General features: G+C 48.3%; 1 protein-coding gene and 1 non-coding gene across 2 annotated transcripts; both read left to right on the top strand.

Annotated features, from left to right (window-relative positions):
* The first annotated feature begins 1907 nt into the window (after nucleotides 1-1907).
* On the top strand, nucleotides 1908-7234 carry LOC100825848 (disease resistance protein RPP13). The gene is made up of 2 exons (XM_003575756.4): nucleotides 1908-2976; nucleotides 4723-7234. Exons 1-2 carry the CDS (start codon nucleotides 2030-2032, stop codon nucleotides 6683-6685), a joined length of 2910 nt encoding a protein of 969 aa, XP_003575804.1. The 5' UTR covers nucleotides 1908-2029; the 3' UTR covers nucleotides 6686-7234.
* A 1016-nt stretch (nucleotides 7235-8250) lies between these two features.
* Nucleotides 8251-8389, top strand: LOC112269054. The gene has a single exon (XR_002960644.1). It is a non-coding gene; the product is annotated as a small nucleolar RNA Z247 (small nucleolar RNA).
* Nucleotides 8390-26588: the final 18199 nt, after the last annotated feature.

Here is a 26588-nt window from a genome sequence, read left to right on the forward strand (position 1 = left end):
CCCCCAAAGGCCAAATGGGGGCGCCAACGCCGAAAAACCCACCCAGCCCCCCCCCCCCCCCCATTTTGTTTCTTCGTCCGGTGCGGCCCCACTTTACATTCGGCACCCTCAGGCCGAACCCAACCCACCGGGGGCTGACAGGGGTGCCGGCTCGTGAACAAAAACATGCGGGCCAGCATCGTCAACGGCACAAACCAAAAACTCACCCCATTTCACCCTCGCTGCCAGTTTTGGCCACTTCCACCCCCCGAATCGCTGCCGGAACCACCCCTCTCACCGGGGACGGTCCGCAGTCGATAGAAAATGTCAGGCTGCTGCATAGATCTTCCGTGTCGCCGCAATTCTACTTTCGCCGCGCGCCGCAGGCCACTTCCACCCCCGAGTCGTTGCCCACCCCGCGGCCACCTTGCTCGGGAGGTGTTCGACGATTTGCCAAGGCCATGGATTCGGACGACGAGGAGATGCTTGCCGTGCTTTTCGCTTAGGAAGTCACCGCTACCGATTATGCTGCCTCTAGCGGCGAAGAGGAGCATCAAGTCATCCTCTCGTCCCTTCTTGGCCTGATCGCCTAGGATGCACAACGGCCGGGCAAGGGAGGATCGAGGAAAGGCCGCCGCAAGAGCAAGGCGAGGCACAGGATGGAGGGCTACTGCATGATGTACGCCGACTACTTCGCCGATGGTCCATTGCACAAGGATGTGGTCTTTCGGCGCCGTTTCAGGATGTCTCGGAAGCTCTTTTTGAAGATCGCCGAGTACCTCAAGGAGTACGACGATTGCTTCAAATTGAAGAGAGACACCGTCGGCACACTTGGATTCTCAACAATTCAGAAATGCACGGTGTCCCTCCGGTTGCTTGCGTATGGAATTCCTGCTGATAGACAGGACGAATACCTCCGCATGGCCGAGTCCACGGCCTTCGATTGCATGTACAAGTTCTGTAGGGCAATTGTGGCGGTTGAACTATGAGATCAAGGGCCATGTGTTTGCCAAGCTTGTTGAAAGCACGGCTTCTCCGGTGAACTATGAGATCAATGGCCATGTGTACGACAAAAGATACTACATGGCAGATGGTGTCTATCCAAGATGGTCGATCTTTGTGAAGACAATCTCAAACGCACCCACAAGAGGAGCAAGATCTTGGTTTGCGCCACAACAGGAAGCATGTACGAAGGGTGTCGAGCGAGCATTTGGTGTGTTGCAGGTTTAATTTGACATCGTCCGGTACCTTGCTCTCACCTAGTTCAAAGATCAGATGTGGGAGGTCATGACTGCATGTGTGATCATGCACAACATGATCATTGAGAGCGAGCGGGAATGTCCGGTGTATGACACTGAACTGTATGAACGGATGGGTCCTCTAGCCGATGTTGATCATCGTGTGCCGGCCGCATTTGTTGCTTTCCTCGCCAGGCACTAGGAAATCCGAGACTTTGGTACTCATTAGCAACTTCAATATGATCTGGTCGAACATTTATGAAAACTCCGAGAAAACGTCTAGTTTTTATTTGTTTTGATTGAATTTGCTTGAATTGTGATTCAAAACTTATTAAATAATGTGCTTGTTTCAATTTACAATATTTGTAAAATTTGGTACATGGAAGCCGTTTGGGGGCGGCGGTTGGGAGACGGATGTGACTTAAAAACAAAATCTAGCAGGCGCCCATATGGCCGAAAAACCTGACAAGCCAGACGGCATATGGAAGAACGAGCGGAGATGCTCTAGAAAAAACCCTGGCTTAGATAACCATACATCTCCTCGCGTTTCATGTTCAGCTAGCTTATACAGAGAGAGAACTACTCACATGCATGCATGTGAGGTACTGTTGGTTTGTAAACGATCGAGGAGTTGACTCTCCGGTTTGCTACCCGGCCCGGATCTGGTGAGTAGTAAACTGAAGTGCAGCCCAATTCCCAAACCCTGGCTCATTTCTCAAGCCGACGCCGAGCGTCTGCGCTTGGTGTCCCCACTCCCCCTCACTCGCACCGCACACCACTGTCCTTGGTATAGCTAGCTAGCGCCGGCGGCCATGGAGTTGGCCGTGGGCGCTTCAGAAGCGACCATCAAGTCGCTGCTGGGCAAGCTCGGTGGGCTTCTAGCGGAAGAGTATGCCTTGGCTCGCGGCGTCCGGGGCGACATCCAGTTCATCAACGACGAGCTGGCCAGCATGCAGGCCTTCCTCGGCAACCTGAGCAGCAACGGCAACGACGGACACGACGACCAGACAAAGGACTGGATGAAGCAGGTCCGCGACGTCTCCTACGACATCGAGGACTGCGTCGACGACTTCTCCAACGGCATCCGTCCCGACCACCAGGGCGACGACTGCATGTCCACCATCTACCGCTTCCTGTACGAGCTCTGGACGATCCGTCGCCGCCGCAGCATCGCGGCCCAGATCGCAGATCTCAAGGAACGGGCCAAGGACGTGGGTGAGCGCCGGAGCAGATACGGCGTGCGCGACCCTGAGGCCGGCAAGAAGAAGAGCAGCTTGAGCGGGTATTCCGCCGCTGAGCACCAGGAGGCAGCCCGTCGGCTCATCGGCATCAAGGAGCCCGTGGGAGTAAAAGGTCACATGAACACTCTCGAGGACTGGATCGTCGACGCTGACAACAAGAACCTGGGCGTGCTGTCCATCTTCGGGTTTGGCGGAGTCGGGAAGACCACGGCCGCCTTGGCGCTCTACCGCAAGTGCGGCGTTCAGTTCACGCGCCGGGCAGTCATCACCGTGTCCCATAACACGGACCCTGATGTAGCCCTCCGTGAAATACTCACACAAGTCAAGACTCAGATGGAGGTCAAGAAGGATCAGCAGATCAATATCATCTCCGACATACAGCATCAAGCTCCCCGGTTGCTCAGCAGGTTGTGCAAAATTAGCCTCTGCTGCGGCAATCAAGACGAGGATGGCAAGCCCACTCACAGGGAGCACGAGGCCATAACAAAGGACCTGCGGAAGCACCTCCAGGACAATAGGTATCCATCCATCGATCCATTTCTTCGTTATCCTTAATTTACCACTTAGAGCTAGGGCGTGGGTTTCTGTGAGAACAGAGGGGCAGCGGAAGACTTCAAAACATCAAGCTGCTACTCACAATCATTTTAATAAACACCTTGTGTGCATAGAACAAATCTGAACCGGTCTATCAAATCTACAAACATCAAGTTCTCAAACCTGCACACACAAAATTAGCAACTGCAAGGATAGCTTACTGGAACATCAATACCCCAATAGAATCATCCATATATCAAATAATACAAGTAACACCAAATTTGAGCAATAAATGCTAACAGCAAGTAGGGATGATAACCAACCACAAATATAGCAAGAGAAACACCAAATCAAGCAGAGACATAAGTATTTACGTGGAAACCCCTTGTGGAGGAAAACCACGGGCGGCGGCGAGCAGAGAGTTCATTATGGAGATGAAAAGTACAAGGTGGAAGCAAGGATGGGGAGGCTTTAAATCCCAACAATCTCTCAAAAATTTAGATAAATTTGGTAGATCAAATGCCTCTCCTCTCACCCTAACCCTAGAACTCTCAAGAACAAGAAGACAGTGAACTCTCTGTCTATTTTCGAGCAAGGGGAAAGGCCTAAATAGAAAGCTTTGCATTCAGCCCCTCAGCTTCCTAACATGTGATAACAAGTCCTACTTCAGCCTACCACATGTCTAAGCATTGTTTTGCATGATTAACAAGTCAAAATGGCTCTCAAATAATGAAATTAGGAGCTGCACATCACCGTTTCAAATAACTCTTCGTACTACCGGACAGGACGACCTTTTCCAAATATGAAGCATACGTACCTGAGATATGTACTCCTAATATGAATGAACCCACATGACTTATGAAATCACATTGAAATATAGTATTTTTTTTTAAAAGTGAAATAATCAAAGTTTAAAGGAACTGCAACAACAGAGTGCAAGTATACCCAAATAGAATATATACATAACTTTGAGAAAAACATTTGAAGCAAAATGTTTCAAGGTATATTTGAATCACGTGTCCTGAAATATGAATATCTTATCTTGCATACGCTGAATTATCGGTATGTGGTTTTAGTAATACCCTAAAACCTTAGTTTTGTTCTTTTTTTTTTGGGAGGTATGTGTTTTATTTGAATTCTAGGACTCGGCTATACACCCAAAACACAATGTTCGAAAAATATATACCAAAAAATGGTTTGTTTTCATCTTTTTCAAATGGTGCCCCATTTGGTCTTATTTTATTTATTATTTTTCAAAATATTGAATCATTAGTAGCTCTAGCCGCCAAAGCCAAATCAATTGATCGAGTCAGGACTCTAGTTGGATTCAGCTTTTGGAGGGCTGGCTCGGCTCTATCTGTCGGCCTATTACATATGGAGAGTTGGAGACTCCTAATCGTACGTATTATATAATTATAATTAAGATAAGAAACGAAAGAATCGTTTGGGCAGGAGTCAATCCGCCCCAGCTGGTTATTTTGGTAATGCAAGCCGGCCCTATGTTGTCCATATTCAGTCGTGTACGTAGTTCATGTTTAAAATTAGGACAAAATTATGTTTCGGGTGCTGTCCGGTATCAATATGCTTTGATTCGTTACTAAATTATGTAAATCCATGTTCAGATCGATTACCTTTTTGCTGTAACTGACAGCTGACTAAAATCGGCTGAAGAGTACCTGCTGATCCTACTCCTGTTCCTTTGCTTGTCCTATTCTTGATTTCTTGGTCAGGTACTTGCTGTTAATTGATGATGTCTGGTCGGCATCTACATGGCAGACAATCTTGAAGTGTTTGCCAGCAAATGATGCTGGCAGCAGAATAATAGTCACAACAAGATTTGAAGCTGTTGCGAGGACATCACTTGTTGGCCACCATAAGATACACACTATGAATATCCTATCGGAGGTTAATGCCAAGGAATTATTTGAGAACAGTTTGTCAGAGAGCAGGTTTACCCAAGGCAGCAAGGCAATTCAGAATGATCAAGTTCCACCCAGAGTCTGGGGGGTGTGCGGCGGACTGCCACTGCCCATAGTCACCATGGCTGGTCTTGTGGCATCCAACAAGCAGGCAAAGCCACAGGAATGGATTGAAGTTTGCGAGACTTTGTTTCCAGAGAAGCAAGTGTGCCGCAAACCCGAGGAGTTTATGAGGATAATCAATTACTGCTACAATGTCTTGCCTAGTGATATCAAGACTTGCTCCTTGTACCTCTGCATATTCCCGAAGGGCCGCTGGATCAGCAGGAAGAGGCTGATCAGGCGATGGATTGCCGAAGGTTTTGTCAGCGAGAAGCAAGGGTTGAGCGTGGAGGATGTCGCGGAGGCATACTTCAATCAGCTGATTGAAAGGAAGATAATACGACCCGTAGAACACAGCAGCAATGGAAGGGTGAAGAGCTGCCAAGTCCATGACATGGTCCTTGAGTACATCATATCCAAGGCAGGTGAAGAGAATTTTGCCACTGTGGTTGGCGGCCAGTGGTCCATGCCAACACAAAGCAACAAAGTCCGACGGCTTTCCTTCCACAACAGTGCGAAGAAAGATGATGGGATGAACTTGTCCCATGTCAGATCACTGACGGTGTTCGGTAGCCTGAACCAACAGTCTTTAAGATCCTTCAAGGCCGGGATAGTGCAAGTACTAGACCTCCAAGGCTGCAATGATTTAAAGGCGAGTCAGGTGGTCAAGGATATCTGTGAAATGACTCTACTCAAGTACCTAAGCCTCCGAGGAACAAACGTCAGGATGCTGCCCCAGGACATAAAATATCTCAAGTACTTGGAGACTCTTGACATAAGGGAGACAGAGATTCAGGAGCTTCCAGGACATGTATGTCACCTGGAACGCATAAGAAACATACTTGGCGGAGATAAGAAAAAAAGGAAAACCATCAAGCTTCCTGCGGAGTTCAAGGGAGCAATGAAAGAACTGCACATACTGTCAGGGGTTGAGATTGTTCAGGGATCGACCGCTGCATCAGATATTCAGATGTTAACCAGAATGACCAAATTAGCCATTTACAAGCTCCACAAAAATGATGAGATGTTCAAGGATTTGCTCTCCTCGATCCAGTACCTCAGTGGCTATGCTCTGCAAAATCTTGTGATTAATGACGAGTCATCTGATTTTTTCGACACACTTGACTCCATGTCGGCTCCTCCAACATACCTGAGTGCTCTTGAGCTGTCTGGCAAGTTGCTTGAACTCCCCCAGTGGCTCCCGAAACTTGACAAGCTTATCAAGTTAACCCTTTCGGGCACAGCTCTCCGAGCAGATAATCTGGTGCTTCTTAGCAAGCTACGTTCATTGTTTTCACTAACCTTTTCAGTTAGTACAGAAAATAATGACGCTGATATGGCAGCCATTCTCGCAAAAAATAAGTCTGACTCTGGAGGAGAGATCTTTGTGCCAGTTGAGGGTTTCAATAATCTCAAGCTGCTTCGCATATTTGTGCCTCTTCTTCCAGTGCTGAACTTTTCAAAGAACTGTATGCCAGAGCTTGAAAGGCTTGAACTCCGTTTCAAAAGGTTGGAAGGTCTTCATGGTATGGACAAACTTAAAAAGCTCCATGATGTGCTTTTAACAGTTGATCACAAAGCAGGTGAGCCTACAAAGATGGTATTGGATGATTTGAAGAAAAGTTCATTAAAACAGAAGTACGCTCTGACTGTTAATGAGTCTCACGGTTGACTGCTGAAGCATCTCCATTGTGCTTGACCAGGAGACTATTAGAAGTTGATCTGAAATTATCTAGATCTCTATGTTTAAGCAGACATCTGTTTCTTGCTGCTCGTATCTTAAATTATTTAGATGCATATTTGCGTAAAATATTTTGCTGTATTGCTCCAGATTGGTTTGATCCTCTATTACAGCGGTGTTGTAAGGATGCGCTGAAACCTACTTAATTTTTTTATTTCAAGTTATGAACACTTCAAGGCATTGATGCCATGATACTGTCTTGCCAGTGCAGAAGACATACAAACAAGGAGAAAGATGGTAAGCAGCATCAAGATGAAGGAAGCTGTTGCATCATTTTTTTAACGAAACGGTGATTAAACATTTATTGTATCATTTTGTATATCTTCGTTTTTCTATCTCTAATGTTTCTAATTCGTGATACCATTACTGTATTGTGTTGTAACGTCACACTTCTTTCAAATCTCTGTTTATTCATGTCAGGATGTTTCTGATGTAATCATAAAATAACTATTTGTGCCAAATAAACACAAATTTTGTTTCCGCAATATGTCTACCCAAAGAATCCAAAATCCAGTCTTCTAGGTGGCGAGGTGTGGATGGCACATGGCAGTGAGCTTGCTGCCCCAGAACATCAGCAATGCGGTAGTTACTGCACCTTTGATGGCACTAAGAGCCAGACAGTAAGATGTGCATGCCCACCGCAGTACAAGTTATTCGATGAGAAGAGGAAGTACAAAGGATGCAAGCAGGATTTCGAGCCACAAAGCTCCAACTTGGATGAAGCATCAGCGCTTGCACAGTTTGATCTAATACCAATTCGCGGTGAGCTGATAGTGTTGAAAGTAGTTGTACCTACCGTAGAATATCTTCAGGTTGTTGTAAATGTTCAGGTAGTTGTAGATGTTCTCCCGGTTAGTTCAAACCGTGTGAGTTGTTGAGTTTGTTGTAATCTAACTCTGTAATCCTTATCTCTTTATCAATATATAAGCACGTGGCCTCCAAGGAGGTAGATACGCTTCACCACATCGTGTTTTACATGGTATCAGAGCCTCCTCCTCCATAATGACGAACGGTGCATCCTCTTCCTCTACCGGCGCAGCCATGCCCTCTCTCTTCGGGCAACAGGTGACAGAGAAGCTCACGAGGGACAACTTCCTGTTGTGGAAAGCTCAGGTCCTCCCGCAGATCCGCTGCGCCCCGATGGCTACCTCGACAGCACGATCAACCCACCGCCCAAGACCATCGCAGATGGGAAGGACAAGGACAAGGACAAGGAGGAACCTAACCCCGCTTATGGGTTGTGGAACACTCAGGACCAACAGGTCCTGGGCTATCTGCTCGGAACTCTCTCTCGAGAGGTCCTAGCGCAGGTGGTGACTCTCACCACAACCGCCGATCTATGGAAGGCGGTGAACGAGATTTTTGCCTCGCAATCTCGCGCGAGGATTATTCAGCTGCGTGGACAGCTGAATCAGACGCGGAAGAACAATGTTTCCGCCACGGCGTAGTTCACCAAGATGAAGAGCATCTCCGATGAACTTGCCATGGCAGGCAAGAAAATTGATAATGATGATTTGATTTCTGCGATCTTAGCAGGTCTAGACGCCCACTACAACCCGTTCGTCTCAACCATCTCCGGCAAGGTGGACGAACTTTCACTAAGCGAGATCTATGCTCAGTTCCTAGCGTTCGAGGCACGCCTCGAGAGCCAGAATCTGGCAAACCAGTACCAGCCGTCCGGCAACACCGTGACTCGCGGCGGACGGGGTGGTTTTGGACGTGGCGGTGGCAGCCACAACAATGCCGGCGGTGGACGTGGACGTGGAGACCACAACTCTGGAGGTGGTCGTGGCGGTGGAAACACCTACGGCTACCAGGGTGGCAACAACAACAACGCTGGCAAGCCTCAATGCCAGCTGGGTGAGAAGTTCGGCCACACCGTCCTCAAGTGCTGGAAGCGCTTTGATCGCAACTTCCACGGCATGTCCGAGAAGAATGCAGGCTCTGTTGTTTGCGGCTACGGCATTGATACCAACTGGTACGTCGACTCGGGTGCAACTAACCACATCACTGGGGAGCTGGACAAGCTGGCGGTGCGAGAACGGTACAACGGCCAAGATCAAATCCATGCGGCCAATGGTGCAGGGTATGGATATCAGTCATATAGGTCATACCACTATTTGCACCCCTAATTCCAATCTACAACTGAACAGAATTCTTCGTGCTCCTGGTGCTCATAAAAATCTAGTTTCTGTTCATCGACTTGCCACTGATAATAATGCCTTATGTGAATTTCACCCTAAATCTCTCTGTATTAAGGATCGGGAAACGAAGAAACTCCTCTTCCACGGCAGATGTGAAGCAGGCCTTTATCCTTTGAAGCCCATCAATCCTTTCCAGGCGTTTGGAGTAACCAATCCTTTCTAGGCTTTTGGAGTAGCGAAGTCGTCCATCACTCAGTGGCATAGTCGCCTTGGTCATCCTGCATCTAGTATCGTTCAGCAGGTCCTTAGGGAGAATAAAATTCCTTTTATCATGTCAACAGGGTAAAAGTCACCAGTTACCCTATTCTAGTTCGTCGAGTGTTTCTCGTTTTCCTTTAGAACTTGTGTTTTCTAATGTTTGGGGTCCTGCACCCACATCTATCGGTCGTAATGATTACTATGTAAGTTTCATTGATGACTATAGCAAGTTTGTGTGGATTTAACTTCTCAAACACAAATCTGAAGTTTTTCAGAAATTTCATGAATTCCAGCAACGTGTTGAAGGGAAATTTAATAGAAAAATCATCTCAATGCAAACTGATTGGGATGGTGAATATATCAAGCTCAATGATTTCTTTCAGAAGATTGGCATCTCCCATCTCGTGTCCTGTCCACATACAACCAACAAAATGGTTCTGCAAAATGGAAGCATCGACACATAGTTGACGTTGGTCTCTCTATCCTAGCTCAAGCCTCTATGCCATTAAAATTCTGGGACGAGGCTTTTCTCACAGCCGTCTATCTGATAAATCGTACTCCTAGTAGAGTCATCAACTCGCTTACTCCTATGGAACGTCTGCTAGATGAGAAACCTGACTATAGCTTCCTGCGGATTTTTGGGTGTGCATGTTGGCCCAATTTGCGCCCCTACAATACACGAAAATTATCTTTCCATTCCAAACGGTGTGCTTTCCTAGGATACATCACCTTCCATAAGGGGTACAAATGTCTGGATATTTCTACCGGTCGGGTCTATATGTCACGAGAAGTGATCTTTGATGAATCTGTGTTTCCGTTTGCCAATCTTCATCCCAATGCGGGTGCTAGACTCCGTTCTGAAGTCTCTCTTCTGCCACCAGTTCTTCTTAATCCCATATATCCAGGCGGTGCAATAGATGGTGCAGATTGTATGACTAATAATCCTGCAGGTGCTACTGATCCTTTGGGTAGCAGTTCTGTGTAGGACGGCGATTTTATGCCAAACAACAATGGCGCTGGCGCCGAGGAGGATTCTCCCGCCTCCAACACCATCACCTCCACGGCTCTGCACCAGGCTGCAACATGGAGTGATCAAGCCGATGAAGCCTACCGATGGTGAAAGGAATATGCCCGAGAGGCAATAATAAAATGGTTATTATCTTATTCCATGTTTATGATAGATGTTTATTTCTCATGCTAAAATTGTATTAACCGGAAAAGAGTTCCTAGTGATGCCTCTCCTTTAACTAGCTTGTTGATTAACAGATGATCAAGGTTTCCTGATCATGAACATTGGATGTTGTTAATAACAGGGTCACATCATTAGGAGAATGATGTGATGAACACACCCAAAGTATGTATAGCAATACGATCAAGTCATTAAGTTTACATTGTTGTATCAAACACATACGAAGTAGCCCTAATCCTTAGACCATGAGATCATGTCAATCACTGACACCGGAGGAGTGCTTTGATGACATCAAACGTCACACCGTAACAGGGTGACATAAAGGTGGCGTTGGGCACTCTGAAAGTTTAGTTGAGGCTCATGGATCAAGAGTGGGATCTGTCCATCCAGATGACGGAGAGATATACTCAGGGCCCTCTCGATGATATCTTGAGATCGGCAAGTGATCGTCTACATCATCCACGAGAACCGTTCTCGTTAACAAAGCTTTTGGTCTTTGAGGGTGAGTCCTTCTAAGACTACGGTTTACCCGTTACTTTCATCTCCTAGATATGATCTTGGCCCATTTGTGGTTTCAACTGTAGGAAATTTTTTGTTTTCTATGCAACGAACCCTTCAGTGGTATCAGAGCCGGACCTATGCGTAGATGTTCTGTACGAGTAGAACACATATGATGTGGGCTTTGATAATCATGTTATTGCATCCTTTCGTGTATTTTGTATCTTAGTGGAATAGTGGGATTGTAGCGGCCCGGACTGACCTTACATGTCCTCGCACATGAGACTTGTTCCACGCTTGACATGCAACATGCTTTGCATAAACGGCTAGCGAGTGTTTGTTTCTCACACTATAGTTAAGATATAATCTACAATGGGTTGCTAATAATTTGTTTATCACCGTTGTGGTTTCATGTTCGTAGGTAAGAACAGTTCTATCCTCGAAAGCCCAAAAACGCGTAAAATATGCAAAAATAAATTTGAGGCGTCTAACTTGTTTTTGCAGGGCATGTGATGTGATATGGTCAGTGTTACAAAATTGATGTATGCGATGATCCTCTTTTGTAAATTATGACAACCGGCGGGAGCCAAATGGTTGTCCTCTATCAATACTATATATATACATATATTGATAGAACAAAATTTGGCTCCTGCCGGTTGTCATAATTTGGCTCCTTGGACAAAATTTGGCTCCTGCCAGTTGTTCTATCAATATGTATGCTCTATTTTGTTCTAACAAAATTTGGCTCCTGCCGGTTGTTCTATTAAAATTGATGTATGCGATGATCCTCTTTTGTAAATTATGACAACCGGCAGGAGCCAAGTGGTTGTCCTCTATCAATACTATATCTTTTTTGAATTTGGTTCGTGTAGTCACTAAAACAACTAGAGGGATGTTGTTTTTGAGTGGGAGTTCTCGTGGTAATTTTGAATTAACTTGAACTTTATCTATTATAAACATAGTCTAAATAGTCTTTGCAAATATGTTGTAGATCATGGCACCCCCTGCTTTCAATTTTAATGTGTTCATGGAGAAGGAGAAACTAGCAACCAATGGTAGCAACTTTACGAACTGGGCCCTTCACCTGAGGATTCTCCTCAATGCTGCTCAAAAGAGCTATGTGCTTGAAGCACCGCTGGGTGCCCCGCCCGCGGATGATGCTCCTGAGGAAGAGAAAAATGTTTTCTTGACTCGCAAGGAGGACCACAGTTTAGTTCATTGCGGCATTTTGTATGGACTTGAGCCGGAGCTGCGAAAGCGTTCCGAGAACAGCAACGCTTATGATACAATGGGAGAATTGAAAATGATTTTCGATACCCATGCTGCCGTAGAAAGTTCTGAAGCTTTAGAACAGTTCTTTAGCTGCATGATGGAGGAGAACAGCTCCGTTAGCGAGCACGTACTCAGAATGTCTGGGTATGCGGATAAACTCATAGGTCTGGGAATAACGATCCCCAATGAGCTAGGAATTCATCGCGTTCTCCAATCACTTCCTCCAAGCTACAAGAGCTTTGTGATGAACTATAACATGCAGGGCATGAAGAAGTCTCTCCCCGAGCTTTTGTCAATGCTCAAACTGCTGAAGTGGAGATCAAAAAGGAACATGAAGTGTTGATGGTCAATAAAACCATTAATTTCAAGAAAGGCGAGAAAGGCAAGTCAAAGGGTAACTTCAAGGAGGGCGGCAAATCTGTTGCTGCGCCTGAGAAGAAGACCAAGGCTGGCCTCAAGCCAGGTACTGAGTGTTTTTATTGCAAGGGCACTGGGCACTGGAAGCGCAACTGCCCAAAATATCTGGCGGATAAGAAGAACGGGCTTGTGAACAAAGGTATATTTGATATACACGTTATTGATGTGTACCTTACTAGTACTCGCAGTAGCACCTGGGTATTTGATACCGGTTCGGTTGCTAATAGATGTAACTCAAAACAGGAGCTAAGGAATAAGCGACAACTAGCAAGGGATGAGGTGACGATGCGCGTCGGCAATGGATCAAAGGTTGATGTGATCGCCGTCGGGATGCTACCTCTCCGTTTACCATCGGGGTTAGTTATGAACCTTAATAATTGTTATTTGGTGCCTGCGTTAAGCATGAACATTATTTCTGAATCTTATTTAATGCGAGACGGTTATTCATTCCAGTTTGAGAACAATGGTTGTTCAATATATATGAATAATATCTTTTATGGTCATGCTCCTGAGAAGAATGGTTTATTTCTTTTGAATCTTGATTGTAGTGATACACATATTCATAATGTGAATGCCAAAAGAATTAAGTTGAATGATGATATTGCTGCATACATGTGGCATAGCCGCTTAGGTCATATTGGTGTTAAACGCATGAAGAAGCTCAATTCTGATGGACTCCTGGAATTACTTGATTATGAATCATTTGAGACATGTGAACCATGCCTTATGGGCAAGAAGACTAGAACCCCATTTTCCGGGACAATGGAGCGGGCGACGGATTTATTGGAAATCATACTGATGTGTGCGGTCCAATGAGTGTGTTAGCACGCGGTGGATATCGTTACTTCGTTACTTTCACGAATGATTTAAGTAGATATGGGTATATTTACTTAATGAAACACAAGTTTGAAACATTTGAAAAGTTCAAAGAATTTCAGAGTGAAGTGGAAAATCATCGTAATAGAAAGATTAAATTTCTACGATCCGATCGTGGAGGTGAATATTTAAGTTACGAGTTTGGCTCAGATATGAAACAATGTGGAATAGTTTCACAACTCACACCTTCCGGAACACCACAGCGTAATGGTGTATCCGAACGTCGTAATCGGACTTTATTGGATATGGTACGGTCTATGATGTCTCTTACAGATTTGCCACTATCATTTTGGGGTCATGCACTAGAGACAGCTGCATTCACTTTAAATAGGGCACCATCTAAATCCATTGAAACGACACCATATGAATTATGGTTTGGCAACAAACCTAAGCTGTCATTTCTAAAAGTTTGGGGATTAGATGTTTATGTGAAGAAACTTCAACCTGATAAATTCGAACCCAAAGCGGAAAAATGCGTCTTCATAGGATACCCTAAAGAAACAATTGGGTACACATTCTATCACAGATCTGAAGGCAAAGTTTTTGTTGCCAAAGAATGGATCCTTTTTGGAGAAGGAGTTTCTCTCGAAAGGTGTGAGTAGTAGGAAGGTAGAACTCGACGAGGTTATTGAACCTTCTCTTCATGAAATGGCGAGTGGCACAGCGCCGGAAACTGTTCCGGTGTTGACTTCGCCAAATGAAGAGGGAACTAATGATGAGGATCATGAAACACCGAAAGAGGATACTACCACACTTCGCAGGTCAACAAGGACAGCTCATGATCTATACGTTCCCGTCATGAATGTCATGGTAGTTGAGAACGATGACCCTGCAACGTATGATGAAGCAATGATGAGCCCAGATTCCGACAAATGGCTAGAAGCCATGAAATACGAAATGGGATCCATGTACGAAAACCAAGTATGGACTTTGGTGGACTTACCCCACAAGGCCGTTGAGAACAAGTGGATCTTCAAGAAGAAGACAGACGCTGATGGTAATGTGACCGTCTATAAAGTTCAACTTGTCGCAAAAGGTTTTCGACAAATTCAAGGAGTTGACTACGATGAGACTTTCTCACCCATAGCGATGCTAGTCTGTTAGGATTATGTTAGCAATTGCTGCATTTTTCGACCATGAACTCTGGCAGATGGATGTCAAAACTGCATTCCTTAATGGAAACTTTGAGGAAGAGTTGTAGATGGTGTAACCCAAGGGTTTGTCGATCCTAAGGATGCTGGCAAGGTATGCAAACTTCAGCGGTACATTCATGGATTGAAGCAAGCATCCCGAAGTTGGAATCTCCGCTTTGATGAGGTGACCAAAGGGTTTGGATTTGTCCAAACATATGGAGAAGCTTGTATCTCCAAGAAAGTGAGTGTGAGCTCTGTAGCATTTCTAATATTATATGTGGATGACATATTGCTGATTGGAAATGATATAGAACTTTTGAAAAGTGTAAAGGTGTCGGAGCACGGTCTCCGGCACCAGGGATGCCGAGCACCCCCTTTTTGGTTCGGTGGAGGGCGAGGGGATCGCTCCGGCGATCGCCGGCGTGGCGATAGACACGAACTGTAGACACGAGAGTTTACCCAGGTTCGGGCCACCCTGAGGTGTAATACCCTACGTCCTACTTTGGAGTTGAATTCCTTAGTATGAGTGTTACAGGTTGCCAGGGAGTTCCCGGGCTTTTCTACTTGTCCCTCTAAGGGCTTGGCTACTTGGGTGAATGCTGAACTGGTCGGAACAGAACCGAATCGAACCGAACAGAACCATTTGACCGGTGGCAACGGTCCTCCTTTTATAGACAAGGGGATACCACAGGTGCCAATGCATGCAGCGTGACACGTTTACTAGACGCGTGTCACGGCCACATGGAATACACTTTTACTCATCCATGCTAGACGCCATGCAGCGCCCAGTCCACTGTACACGGTAGAAAAAATAGTTCGTAGGGCAGTCGCCCTAGTCTTGCTAAGCAAGTCTAGGCCTGCTGATAAGATTTCTGTCGGTGCATTAAATGCACTGCGCCCGCCGTCTTATCCTGTCTTCACTGTTCTTGCAGGGCCCACCTGCATGCCCGAGCGTGGGTTGCTGGGGTGCCCCTTCCCGGCTAGCGCACCTGCTAGTTTCCGGGAGGCGTTCCTTCGGCTTCCCGGGACCGGGGTTCCCGGGGGCTTCTTGTACGGGGCCCTTAGCTTCATCTTCACCAAGGGTCGTCTCCTCGAGGAAGGCTTCCCGGACTCATCGCTTCTCGGGAGGTCTTTCTGACGTGGCTTCGTCACTGGCGACCCACGCGTCCCGTATCAGTGGGACCCTGTGGGCCACTGGTACAACAGTAGCCCCGGGTCGTGGGCCGGCAGCCTTGAAGCTTCGAGCAAGTGCTATCCTCTGTCGGTTGCTGGGCTATGCCCTATCCGACGCGTGGGTCCCAAGGGGGAACCCCCCTGGCACCCGGCCTCACGGACCGCATTTATAGTTCCACTCCTCCGAGCGAAACGGTCGGGCGCACGATTCGTGCCTTATCCCCATTAATCACCAGAGGGTTAAGGCCACGTCGCGCACCCCCCTCTTAATTCTCGATTCTTTAGGGCACCTTATTATCGTGGGGGTGTCCGTTGCGGCCCGCCAGCCCCGATAAATACCCAAGGCCGGCGGCGAACACTCCCCATTGCCTCTTGCTTCTGCCATTGCCTCCTCCCAAGCTCTCCACGCTCCCAACTCTGACCAGACCACCTCTCCCGCCGATGTCTTCCAAGGGCCAGAACCGTCCCAAGGGGAGCACCAGCAAGGGGGAAAAGCGCGAAAAGGCCAGTAAGAAGGAGCTGCCGGACAGGGCCCGGAAGGATGAGGAAATGCGGACTAAGTTCGCCTTCTTCCCCCCGGGGTACAATGGCGAGGGGGTCGACAAGCTGGTCTTGGCATTGGCCACCAAGCACAACGAGTATGGGCCGACACGGATTCTCCCCGTCGGTGCGGAGCGCGACGGGCAGTACTTCCGGATCTTCGGGAGGTACATCCTTGCCGGGTTCGTGCCGCCGCACTCCTACTTCCTTTCAGCCATCACGGAGACCTACGGGCTCATCATGGCGCAGCTTCACCCCACGTCGTTCTTCACACTGGCTGTCTTCCAACACCTCTGTGAAGCGTTCTTGGGGGTGATGCCGTCGGTGGCGTTATTCTGCCACTACTACTACCCGAGGCTGGAGAAGAAGGCTCCCCTGTCCTCGGGGGTAGTGTTCCGATTCCGCGACAGGATCAAGTCAGAGTTCATCGAGCTGGGGAAGAACAAGATCGAGCACGAGTGGCGCCGCGACTAGTGCTGGGTGCGCACCGACGAGCTCCAGGAGTTCCACGAGGAGCCCCTCGGGCCTCCAAAGGGCTCTGACGACTGGACGCTCCGCGACCAGAAGGACGAGGAGCTGGCCCCAATCTGTGCGAAGCTCAAGGCGCTCCGTGAGGTTGGGCTCACGGGCATGGATGTGGCGCGCCAGTTCATCGGGAGGCGCGTGGCTCCCCTGCAACGGCGCTCACATCCGACGTGGATGTACACCGGGGCCGGTGACCGGACCCGGCTGCAGCGCACGGACCTCCTCCCGGGGGAAGTGCAGTTCTGGGTGAAGGGCATCACTGGCGAGGACGAACCTTACCGGTTGCCCCCGCTTGGAGCGCACCCGCTCCATGCCGGGATCCCGAACCCGGTAGCTCGGGATCTCCCACTTTGCGACGAGTGGGGGATCGTGAAGGACCCTTCGGCGCAACCCTCCCCCCCCCCCCCCCACACAGCCCAGGCCCCAGAGGGGCAAGGAGCCGGCTGCCGGCTCAGGGAAAGGGGGCTCAAGCTCAAACCGGGGTACAACGGCGAGGAGCATCCCGGCGGACAGGGTGCTCAAGCTCAAACCGGTGGGGTAAGTTCAATGTTGTCCAAAACGCCTTTGATTTCACAACAACAAAAAATTGTGCCTGACTAACTTATTATTGCGCTTTCCAGTTCGTCGAGGAAGAGGGGGTAGACCAGCACGTTGCCGGCATCCCTGACCAAGAAGCCTCGCCCGGCATCGGGCGGCGGCGACGGAGACGCCACTGACGCGGCTGCTATGACGGCGGCAGCGGCCGCTAGGGACCCGAGGGTCCCTGATTCAAGCTCGCAGGGATCCGGCCCGGCGGCAGGTACGTGCGCGTCCCCACCCTTCCTTTACTCATCTGTGCCGTCTCCCGTACTTGACGCAGGTGCTCTTTGTGCAGTCGCCGGGGAGGTTCCGGCTACACCCGCACCCACAGAGGTGTGGGTAATCGACCTCGCAGGAGGTCGACAACGATCCTCCGGCGGAGGTTGCCTCCGCCGGAGCCCTTCAGCAATCGGCCACGGCGCCCGCCTGGGCCGTGACTGTTGCCGCTTCACGGCAGCGTGAGACGTGAGAGCGTATGCTCCCCCGTGGATGCAGGCGACGTCACGAGGCTCCTGGAAGCCGGGCTCGTCGGCGTCGTCGTTGTAGTCATCCTCGCGCTACTCGGCGCGAGGCGTGTCGCATCCCTGGGGAGGCCGGTCCTTGCCGCCGCGGGCCTGACCGCGACCCTCCGCGGGTTCTCCTTTGTCGCCGCCGGCTGTGCCCCGGCCTGCTCCGCCGCGGGGGTTGTTCGGGCAGTCCCGGGAGAGGTGCCCGATGTCCCCGCAGTTGAAGCAAGCCCCGGCAGCGCGGCGCTCCTCGGGGCGCTGCTCGCGCTTCTCCTTGATGGTCTGGAGAGTGTGACAGTCCTGCGCGTTGGTGTGGATGGGGCAGCGCGCGGCCACTGCCGGCTTGCTACCCGATGCCCCCGTCGACGCCGCCTTCTTGGTGGGCCTCTGGGGAGCCTCTGACTCTGCAGCAAGCACTTGCTTCCTGCCGCGTTTCCGGGAACCCCTCTTCCCGGAGCCCTCCGGTGGGTTTGCCGCCGCTTTGGCGGCAAGCTCGGGCGCCAGGCGCCCTTCCTCGGCCATCGCGCACTTGTGCGCGAGAGCATAGAGGTCCCTTGTTTTTCGGATCCGGTGCGTGTTTAGCTTCTCACGCATCTTCGGGTCGCGGATGTTGATGGCGTACGTGTTGATGATGACGGCCGCCTCCGCCTCAGGAATGGAGTAGGAGAGGTTGGAGAACCTGTTGGTGAAGTCCCGCAATGTCTCCCCCGGTTTCTGCACTACCGTGTGCAGTTCCGCCATGGCTTCCGAGCGCTTGTAGCCGCCCTGGAACGCGTTCACGAACTACTCACGCAGGTCAGCCCAGGAGGGTATGGACCCGGCTGGCAGGTTGGGCAACCAAGTCCTCGCTGATCCTTTGAGGACCATCGGGAACCAGTTGGCCCTAACCTTGTCGTCGGCACCAATGACGTGCATGCCCAACGTGTAGGTCAGGAGGAAATCCTTGGGATTCACGGTCCGTCGTACGTCCCGAGCGTCGGCGCTCGGAACTTGCGGGGCCACGTCACCCGGCGCAGCTCACGAGTAAACGCGGCGCAGCCGTCCTCGGTGCCCATGGGAGCATCGTCATGCTCCTCTGGGCGCGGGCGTTCTGCTTCACGCCGGCGCTGGCGCTCCAAGCGCTGGCAGAGGTCTTCTGTAACATCCTAATTTTCAAAACCCTTCACATGCATTGCATTTCATAAGCATCATGTTACCCTTGCGTTTGATCACATTTGAAAACCCTAAAATCAACCCAGAAAACCCTTTATAAAAGTGATTTCATTTGAATTTGGTCTTTGTTCTTGCTTTTGATTAATTTGCATTTTAACCTGTCGCACCAGTGGCACCCGGGGGACCACCGCTGCGCGACGCGTGGGCCCCGTCCCTGAGTTCCCGGGAAGGTTCCATCCTGGGCAGCGGCTACGAGCAGCCCGGCAAGCTACCAGCCCGGAAGGGCTCGCGGGGCTTCGGGGAATATTCCCGCCTGGGCACCTCCCGAGAAGCCGCTTCCCAGGGGGAGGTTCCCGGGTGCGTTGGGCCCAGGCGCTTCCCGGGGAGCGACTTGCCGGGACAGGGGGTTCCCGGGCGCATGCCCCCGCCTCAAGGGTGGGGCCCAGTGACCAGATCAACAGCGCCACGCGGGCGCGTGGCGGGCATGGGGTGCGTGGCCCCACCGGGGCAAGAAGTAAGGCGCACGGCTCATTAAATGAGCCGACAGGCGGGGCGTTACCCGTCCAAGTCAAGTGAACAGTGGCTGTCCAATCCTACTCTAGGGTTTTAGAACCCTAGCGGCGGAGGTGGCGTCCATGCGCGCCACCAGCTCACCGAGGGAGAGCTGTATGCCTCTCCGCTCGACATTTGTAGCCCATGCACCGTGGCACCTTTGGCATCCCCTTGAGTATGAAAGGAGGACCCCCGCCAGCGCTAAAAGGGTTCAAGTTCTGCTCGGTTGGGGTTCCGGTGGATTCCAGTTCCGATCAAAGGCTCCACGTTCGCAAGTTTGGTTAGCTCTGGGTAGCAGGTAGCGTACGCAAGGGAAGAGAGAGAGAGCCCGAGGACCTTCCCCCAGCAAGGTGTAAACACTTGATCTGCAATCAATACCAGCTCAGACAAGCAGGACGTAGGGTTTTACACCTCCGGGTGGCCCGACCCTGGGTAAAAACGTGCGTGCATGTGTTCTTTGATTAGCGCGCACTTCTAGTACATTATTCCGCCGGCCCCGCAGGGCCCATCGGCTGAGCCGGCGATCGCTGGGGCAAACCCCGATGCCCCTGCCGAACCTAAAAGGGGGCCGTGACCGCACGCCCCCGGTGTCGGAGCACCGTGCGATGACATAACCCATGAGGGTTTTGGCCAAAAAAGGGATCTAATGTTTATATAAAGCTATCCCATAAAGTTGCTTTTGAAATTATTTTGAAAATAATTTATTTTGATAGCCTAAAAGGCCATAAAAGCCATTTCATAGGCAAATGTATTTTTAAATAGTTTATTTTGAGGAAATTCTTGTTCCAAAAGTTTGATCATATGAAAATATGATTCTTACAAATTGTGTTGCAATCTATTTGGAGTGATTTGGAGCCTTGAATCAAAATTGGAGTTCAAAAACAGAAAAAAGAAAAAAAAAAGAAATGAAAAACCGAAGCCGAACCGGACTGAACCGGGCCGAACCGACCGGCCCATCCCGGGCCCGAGCCGCCCGTGGTCACCGCCAGGCAGGCCCCACGCCATCTTCAACCTTCGTCCGGATTCCACGGGCAGCCCGAGTCCACGACGCCCACGACTCCTCTCACGATTTCTTCGCGCACGAGACTCCATCTCCAAATCCAAGCGCGTCAGTTTGAAGCCCTCGCTTTTCTCCTCCACTTCCCCAAAACCGTCCACTCGACTGCACCACGGTTTCACGTCAATTTCTCGCCGAAGTTCATCTCGGCCGCCGCTCCGGTAAGCTTCTTCGCGCCTCCGCCGCCGCTCCGGTGAGCTTCTCGCACCGTCACCCGCCTCTTCTTTCTCCTCTCTTCCGTGCACACCTCATGACGCGGTTTGTTTTCATTTTGGCCGACCGCAGCGAAGCCGCCCGTGCTCGCCGCCATCCGCCGCCGCCCGTGGAATGGCGGCCTCTGCCCGAGGACCGCCGCCCGTGGAATGGCACCCGTGGAATGGTGCCCCGAGCTGTCTCCACCCCAAACCGACCTCGCCGCCATCCCTTCAACTCCGGCCACCCGCGCAGCCGCCCCGTAAACCCTAACCCTAAACCGTTCAGGCCAATCCCGTCACGCCACGTGGCAAAGCAAATTTTAATTTAATTTCGGCCGAAATTAAAATTGCACTTTTGGTGAAAAGCCCATATAACTTCAAAGCATCATAACTTTTACACCGCTTGTCCAAAAATTATGATCCGCACCTTTCTGGAATCGTCACAACTTGTAGAATATTTTGGCACAGACCAATTTTAATTTTTAACAACTTTTCCAGAAGCAAATTACAGAATGGTTGAATATGATTTAAATTTCAAATGAATTATTTCAAAAAGGTTTTGAACATGTTGACTTGCTAGAAAATTATTTGAGCATGTTCTCTATCCATTAGGACCAGAAGAGAAATTATTTTGTAATGATAATGGCATACAAGTGTAAATCTTGCTCTATGTTTGCAAAAACCATATAATGTTTTAATTAAAACCTATCCTTGTTCATCCATATTAATTACCTCTTTTATTATTGTATACCCTGTCCAAATCTTTTGAGAAGCTTTCCAAAACAGAAACAAAACCTGTTGCATTTATAAGTAACCTATGTGTGCATCATCATAGCATATGCATCATAGCATGTTTTGTATTGAATGTTGTGTTTATTGTGTATATGTTTTTTTTATTTTAGATTGTGTGGAGTGTAATCCCTGTTGTTGCGAAGAGTGTGATAACCACGACAACTCTGGACAAGGCAAGTTCACTTTCATCATTCTCCTAAATATTTTACTATGCACTAGTTGTTTTATTAGATGCGTTAGGAATATTACTCGTACCTCTATGCTAGCTATAAATCCCAGGTAGTATAGTTTACCCTCGCCATTACCTTGCCAATTTGCCATCGATTGTAGTTGAATGCTAGGCTATGGTAGTATCGTCGGGGAAATTACTACATTACGAGATTGTTATGCCTTAGTGTTGGAAATATGCCCTAGAGGCAATAATAAATTTGTTATTATCATATTTCATTGTTCTTGATAAATGTTTATTGCCCATGCTATAATTGTATTGATTGGAAACTCAAATACATGTGTGGATAAATAAACAAATACCGTGTCCCTAATACGCCTCTACTAGATTAGCTCGTTGATTAAAGATGGTTAAGGTTTCCTAACCATAGACATGTGTTGTCATTTAATAACGAGGTCATATCATTAGGAGAATGATGTGATGGACAGACCCAAACCTAAACATAGCTTTTGATCGTGTCACTTAAGTTTAAGTTGCTTATGTTTTATTATGTCAAGTATTATTTCTTTAGACCATGAGATCATGCCACTCCCTAGTACCGGAAGAATACTTTGTGGGTATCAACCGTCATCTCGTAACTGGGTGATCATAAAGGTGTTTTTCAGGTATCCCAGAAGGTGCTTGTTGGGTTGTATGGATCAAGACTGGGATTTGTCACTCCTTGTGACGGAGAGATATCTCTGGGCCCTCTCGGTAATATAACATCCTAATGAGCTTGCAAGCATGTGACTAATGTGTTTAGTTGCGGGGGTATTATATTACGGAACGAGTAAAGAGAACTTGCCGGTAACGAGATTAAACTAGGTATGGCGATACCGACGATCAAATCTCGGGCAAGTAATATATCGCGAGACAAAGAGAATTGGATACTGGATTAATTGAATCCTCGACATAGTGGTTCAACCGATGAGATCTTCGTGGAATATGTGGGAACTATTATGGACATCCAGGTCCCGCTATTGGTTATTGATATTTGATCATGTCCACATGTTCTCGAACCCGTAGGGTCACACACTTAACGTTTCATGTTGCTTGGGTTAGATGAGATAAATGATGATGATATCGAATTATGATTCGGAGTCTTGGATGGGATCCTAGACGCAACGAGGAGCTCCGGAATGTTCCGGAGATAAAGATTTATATATGGAAAGTTGTTTTCAGGGTTCTGGAAAGTTTGGAATATTTCCCGGTTTTGACCGGGAAGCTTCTAGAAGGTTCCGGAGGGATCCGGAGGGTTCCACCTTGAGGCCCACCTATCCCTGGGCTAAATGGGCCTGTGAGGGAGCACCCTGGCCTTAATGGGCCGAGGGGCTAGCCCACAGGGCCCATGCGGCCAGGAGGAGAGTCCTGGCCGCGGGAGAGTCCTGGCCGCATGAGAGTCCTGGCCGCCGGAGAGTCCTGGCCGCGGGATAGTCCTGGCCGGCCACGCCTCCTCTACCCCTATATAAATAGAAGGGGGGGCAAGGGAGAGAGACACCCCAAGCTTTCAGTTGGATCTCTCTCCCCTGAGCCCTCCTCTCCTCCTCTTCTCACGCGCACGGCGTAGCTCTGCCCGTGAGAATATTCACCATAGTCACCACGCCGTCGTGCTGCCGGGATCTCGTCTACCTCTCCCTCTCGCTTGCTGGATCGAGGAAGGAGGAGATAACGTGAAGCTGAACGTGTGGATACCAAGGAGGTGCTGTCCGTTCGGCACTGAGATTGATCTCATTGAAAGTTCCACTACACCAACAACGATCTCGTGATCGTAACGCTTAGCGGTCTACGAGGGTATGGTGTTCATGATCCCTCTCGTTACATACATCTAGTATATATATTCTTGGGTTTCTTCCGCACTTCTCGTAGGAAAATTTTTGTTTCCTATGCAACGAACCCAACAGTGGTATCAGAGCTAGATCTATGCGTAGATGTTTTGTACGAGTAGAACACAATTTAGTTGTGGGCGTTGATGTTCATATTGCTACCTCCTTTGTGCACTATCGGATTTTGCGGGATAGTGGGATGAAGCGGCTCGGACCAACCTTACTTGTCTTCGCACAAGAGACCGGTTTCGCAATTAACATGCAACTAGTATTGCATAAGGCGGCTGGCGGGTGTCTGTCTCTCCCACTATAGTTGAAATCTGATTTGCAATGGGAGGCCTATATGGTTAATAAGCAATTTGTATATCACCGTTGTGGCTTTTGCGTAAGTAAGAACGGTTCTTTTAGTGCAGCCCCTAAAGCCACGTAAAACATGCAACAACAAAGTAGAAGCGTCTAACTTGTTTTTGCAGGGGCATGTGATGTGGTATGGCCAAGATATGATATAATATATTTGATGTATGAGATGATCATGTTTTGTAATATTTCACGACTTCCATGTCGATGAGTTTGGCAACCGGCAGGAGCCGTATGGTTGTCTCATTAATTATTGTATGACCTTCGTGTCAATGATTTAATCGCCATGTAATTGCTTTACTTTATCGCTAGTAGTAGCAATAGTCGTAGTAGCAATAGTTGGTGGAGGCAACTATACATGACGCCCGAGGACCTAGGCGCCATGCTGGTGATGATGGAGATCATGCCCGTGCTTTGGAGATGGAGATCAAAGGCACACGAAGAGAAGGCCATATCATGTCACATTATTTATGCATGTGATGTTTATCCCTTTTATGCATCTTATTTTGCTTAGTTGACGGTAGCATTATAAGATGATCCCTCATTGTTAATATCAAGATAATAATGTGTTCTCCCTTAGTATGCACCGTTGCAAAAGTTCGTCGTTTTGAAGCACCACGTGATGATCGGGTGTTATAAACTCTACGTTCGCATACAACGGGTGTAAGCCAGTTTTACACATGCAGGAATACTTTGGTTAACTTGACGAGCCTAGCATGTACAGACATGGCCTCGGAACACAAGGAACCGAAAGGTTAAACATGAGTCATATGAATGATGTGATCAACATGCTGATGTTTACCATTGAAGCTACTCCATCTCACGTGATGATCGGACTTGGTGTAGTGGATTTGGATCATGTGTCACTAAACAACCCGAGGGATGTTGATTTTAGTGGGAGTTCATTAGTAATTTGATTAGCTTGAACTTATTATCATGAACTTAGTCTAATTGCCTTTGCAAATATACTGTAGATCAATGGCTCGTACTACGTTCAATATGAATACTCTCCTAGAGAAAGATAAACTGAAGTCCAATGGAAGCAACTTTACGGACTGGTTCCGGAATGTGAGGATTATCCTCAAAGCTGCCAAAAAGGCTTATGTTTTTGATGCAGCGCTTGGTGCAGAACCCGCAGCAACTGAGTCTGCTGACGTTAGGAACGTTTGGCTGACTCAATCTGAGGACCACAATGTAGTTAGGTGCGGCCTCTTGCTTGGTATGGAACCTGAGCTCCAAAAGCGTTTTGAGCACCACTCGGCATATGCTATGATTGGGGAACTGAATACTTTATTTCAGACCCAAGCCCGTGCGGAGAGGTATGATGCCTCCGAAAGGTTCTTTAACTGCAAGATGGAGGAGAACAGCTCCGTTAGCGAGCACGTGCTCAGAATGTCTGGGTACGCCGACCGCCTGAGACAACTGGGAATTGAGATTCCTAATGAATTAGGCATTGACCGGGTTCTTCAGTCACTACCACCTTGCTATAAAAGTTTTGTGGTGAACTACAATATGCAAGGGATGGATAGGACACTTCCTCAGCTCCTCGCGATGTTAAAAACTGCGGAGGTGGAAATCAAAAAGGAGCATCAAGTGTTGATGGTCAATAAGACCACCAGTTTCAAGAAGGCAAAGGGTAAGAAGGGAAATTTCAAGAAGGGTGGCAAAACTGTTGCCACTCCCGCGAAGAAGCCCAAATCTGGACCTAAGCCGGATACTGAGTGCTTCTACTGCAAGGGAACTGGCCACTGGAAGCGTAACTGCCCCAAGTACTTGGCAGATAAGAAGGCTGGCAACGTCAAAGGTATATTTGATATACATGTTATTGATGTGTACCTTACTAGTACTCGTAGTAGCACCTGGGTATTTGATACTGGTTCAGTTGCTCACATTTGTAACTCGAAACAGGAGCTACAGAATAAACGAAGACTAGCAAGAGATGAAGTGACTATGCGCGTCGGGAATGGATCAAAAGTTGATGTGATCGCCGTCGGCACGCTCCCTCTACATTTATCTTCGGGATTAGTTTTAAACCTTAGTAATTGTTATTTGGTGCCTGCGTTGAGCATGAACATTATATCAGGATCTTGTTTAATGCAAGACGGTTATTCATTTAAATCAGAAAATAATGGTTGTTCGATTTATATGAGTAATATCTTTTATGGTCATGCACCACTTGTGAATGGTTTATTTCTATTAAGTCTCGATAGTAGTGACACACATATTCATAATGTTAATGCCAAAAGGTGCAAAGTGGATAATGATAGTTCAACATATTTGTGGCACTGCCGTCTAGGTCATATTGGTATAAAACGCATGAAGAAACTCCATTCTGATGGACTACTTGAATCACTTGATTTTGAATCATTTGATACATGTGAACCATGCCTCATGGGTAAGATGACTAGAACCCCGTTTTCAGGCTTAATGGAACGGGCCAGTGACTTGTTGGAGATCATACATACTGATGTGTGCGGACCAATGAGTGTTACAACGTGCGGTGGATATCGTTACTTCCTAACCTTCACAGATGACTTGAGTAGATATGGGTATATTTACTTAATGAAAAACAAGTCTGAGACATTTGAG

This window comes from Brachypodium distachyon, chromosome 4, assembly GCF_000005505.3.
Source record: "Brachypodium distachyon strain Bd21 chromosome 4, Brachypodium_distachyon_v3.0, whole genome shotgun sequence".
In the NCBI taxonomy this organism is placed as follows: domain Eukaryota; kingdom Viridiplantae; phylum Streptophyta; class Magnoliopsida; order Poales; family Poaceae; genus Brachypodium; species Brachypodium distachyon.